The 3020-nt window shown below is 59.9% G+C and overlaps 1 protein-coding gene across 1 annotated transcript in view; it reads left to right on the forward strand.

Annotated features, from left to right (window-relative positions):
• Positions 1 to 1560, forward strand: part of ATP13A2 (ATPase cation transporting 13A2) — a 13549-nt gene extending 11989 nt beyond the window's left edge. The window contains exons 24-26 of the mRNA XM_027908502.1: positions 10 to 161; positions 260 to 432; positions 568 to 1560. Coding sequence (XP_027764303.1) covers positions 10 to 161; positions 260 to 432; positions 568 to 738 — 496 coding nt within the window. The 3' untranslated portion in view covers positions 739 to 1560. The remainder of the gene's footprint in view (positions 1 to 9; positions 162 to 259; positions 433 to 567) is intronic.
• Positions 1561 to 3020: the final 1460 nt, after the last annotated feature.

A 3020-nucleotide genomic window follows, 5' to 3' on the forward strand; every position in this document is an offset into this window, starting at 1 on the left:
GTGGCTCAGGTACGTCCCCCTCAACAGCACGGTGACAGCCCCCCAGAACCTGCCCAACTACGAGAACACCGTCCTGTTCTGCGTCACGGGCTTCCAGTACCTCATCCTGGCCGTGGCCATGTCCAAGGGATATCCCTTCCGGGAGCCTCTCTACACCAACGGTGAGGGGGGTGCCACGTGGGCACACACACCCACCAGCCCTCCCCATCCTCCTCCTCCTCTTCCCCCCACTCCTCACCCTCCCCCCTCTCATCCTCAGTGCTCTTCCTGCTCGTCCTCATCCTGCTGTTTGGCCTCATGATCTGGTTGACCCTCTACCCGCTGGGCTTCCCCAAAACCCTCCTGAAGCTCCAGGGCATTGAGGACTTGAACTTCAAGCTGCTGCTGCTGGGAATCGCCGCCCTCAACTTCTTCGCCGCCTTTGTGCTGGAGGTGGGTCTGGGAAGGGCGTGTGGGACCTGCTGGGTCTGTCCCAGGGGTGGGCTCAGGGCTGACCTCGCTGTCAGCTCCACCCTCTCCCAAGAAATCCCCTCTCCAAGGCTGTTTTCCCGCCCGTGTGTGCCGCAGACCGCCCTGGATCACGGCCTGCTCAGCTGCTTCCGCCGCTTCCGCCGCAGAAAAACCTCCAAGAAGCTCTTCAAGAGGCTGGAGAAGGAGCTGAGCCAGCAGCAGCCGGGCTGGCCCCCCCTCCACGAGCCCCTCTTTGCCACCCCCAGGATGTCCATGGCCCTGAGATAGCGGGCACGGGGCCCCCCCCGCCGCCAGCCCTTGGACAGCAGCCTGGATTTATCCCGGGAAAAGGAGGGATGTGGTGGGCGGGAGCCCACGGGACACCCTCGACACTGGATCCACGGGCGTGGTGATCCCACGAGGAGCAGGTGGTGGAGGAGAAAGTGGGGGGAGAAGATCCAGAGGAAGAGGAGGAACAAGAGTGGTTCTTCCTCCGGGGGTTGTCCCGCTCCTGCGCTGGGCGCCGGTGCCGTTCCACGGCCGAATTCCACCTCCCTTCTCCTCTCCAAACCGAGCTCAGTGACCTCTTTCCAGCTGGAATTTCCTAGAAAATAATAATTATGGCTGGAAAACCCCAGGTGGCCTGGCCAAGGCTCCGAAACCTCACTCCGAGGAAACTCCGGCAGACGGAGATGCCGCGTCCCAAAAATGGATGAGGGTCCCTGATCTTCTCCCAGCGAGGTCACCCCCGGCCTTCGTGTCCATGTCACTGTGACTCCCCTCCATGGCCCTCCCTAGATGTGTAGGAAGTTTACAGTCCCCCTTCCCAGCTTGCCAAGGATGCTGCTCCATCCCACCGGCCCCTTTCCCGCCTGGAATGCTCCCACAGGGCACTTCTGCTTCCAGCTGGGACCTTTGTAGCATTAAAAACACAGCCCAGATCTCTTTATTTTTTAACTGCACTCCGATGGCTCGAGGTGTCAAAGCCGTGGGGAGGGTGAAGGTGCCAATCCCGGGGTCTGGACGGTGCCAATTCCAGGTTCTGGACGGCGCCGATCCCGGACGGTGCCATGGGGGGTGTTGTCTAATAAATTAACACTATTTTCTTGACTGCTTCCTTGTGCTGCCTTGTGGGGATGGATGCAGGGGTGGCATAGGGGAGTTTCCATGGAATGTGGGAGCAGGGAAGAGGTTTCAGGGTCACCTCATTCCCCAGCCTGGCTGGAAGACGCTCCGATGCTCGAAAGCAGGGAGCGGAGCCAGGGATGACACCGCTGGGATTCCAGCAGCCCAAACTCAGCTGAGTAGCCACTTTCCAGCTGGAATTTCCTAGAAAATAACAACCACGGCTGGAAAAGCCCAGGTGGCCTGGCCAGGACTCCCAAAGCTCACTCCTTCGGCCGAGGAAAAGCTGGAGACGACGCATCCCGAGAGGGGAAGAGCCGATCCCCAGGGACGGGGACGTGCTGCCTGCAGCCCCTTCCCAGGATTTTCCAGCTGCCTCCCAGCCTGGCTCTCGGCTCACGGGCTGCTTCTAGCGGGAACTCGTCTCCATGGAAAGTCTCTCCCCCTCGGAGCGCCGGCGGCCTCTCTGCCCTCCGGGAGCTGGGGATTAGGTCAGGAAATGAGGCACAAGCAGAGGTAAGAGGTTTCCTGAAATCCCAGCCAAGGCTGCAGTTATTAAACCAGACTTCCCGAGTTAAAAAAAGAACCTCCACACCCCAAAATCTCGGAGAATTCTGCCCGTTCTTGGCGGTTTTCAAAGCAAAAGCACCCAGGGCTCCTTTTCCCCTTGGAATTTCCACGCCGCTCCCACCCCCCGGGGTGTTTTGCTTGGCTGGATTCTGAGGGTGTTCCCGCCTCCGGGGGGGGGGGTTGTAAAGTCCATTTAATTATTAACGGGCAGTTCCTGCCCTTGGGTAAAGGTTACCAGGGCTGGGATGAGGATCATGCTGGATTTGGGGGCCGGGAGCAGCTGTGTTTGGAGTCACTGGGATGGTTTTATCCGTCCTTCAGCCTGGAAAACCAGGCTCGGGAGGAGCCGGGAGCACCTTTTGAAACCCTGTCTGCTCTGAAAATCCACGTGTTCCTGGTTCTGGGAGCAGTCAGTCCCTCTCCCAGCTGCACAACCCAGCGTGGGCTGGGTGGAATCCTGTCCCGCGGATAAAAATTCATCCCCATTCCCATCTCCAGAGCCGTTTTCCCGCCATCCCAGCACCCCCTGTTTGCTCCCCGGTGGTTTTATACCTAAAAATCCGCAGGTTTTCATCCCGCAGCTCCGGGCTCTGTAGCACCTCCAGGCTCGGGGGGGTTTTAGGGATCATCCCAAGCTTTACCGGGATGCCCCTGGTATCCCGTGCCCTCTGGAACGCAGCCAGCAATCCAGGGAAAAGGGGCAGCAGCGCTGGCTCCCACCCCATCCAGGGGCTGCCCACCCTCAGCCTGAGTGGGAAAAGGGGAATTTTGGCCTTTTCCCGCCCTCTATCCCGGGATAAAGCTTCAAATCCCCTGGGATCGCAGCATCCTCTGCTCCTGGGGAGGGTGGAGCGCTGATGCCAGTGGATCAGGAG

The sequence above is a fragment of the Empidonax traillii genome, unplaced genomic scaffold (genome assembly GCF_003031625.1).
Source record: "Empidonax traillii isolate 1590-97213 ecotype Southwest subspecies unplaced genomic scaffold, ASM303162v1 scaffold1730:size102414, whole genome shotgun sequence".
Taxonomy (NCBI): Eukaryota; Metazoa; Chordata; class Aves; order Passeriformes; family Tyrannidae; genus Empidonax; species Empidonax traillii.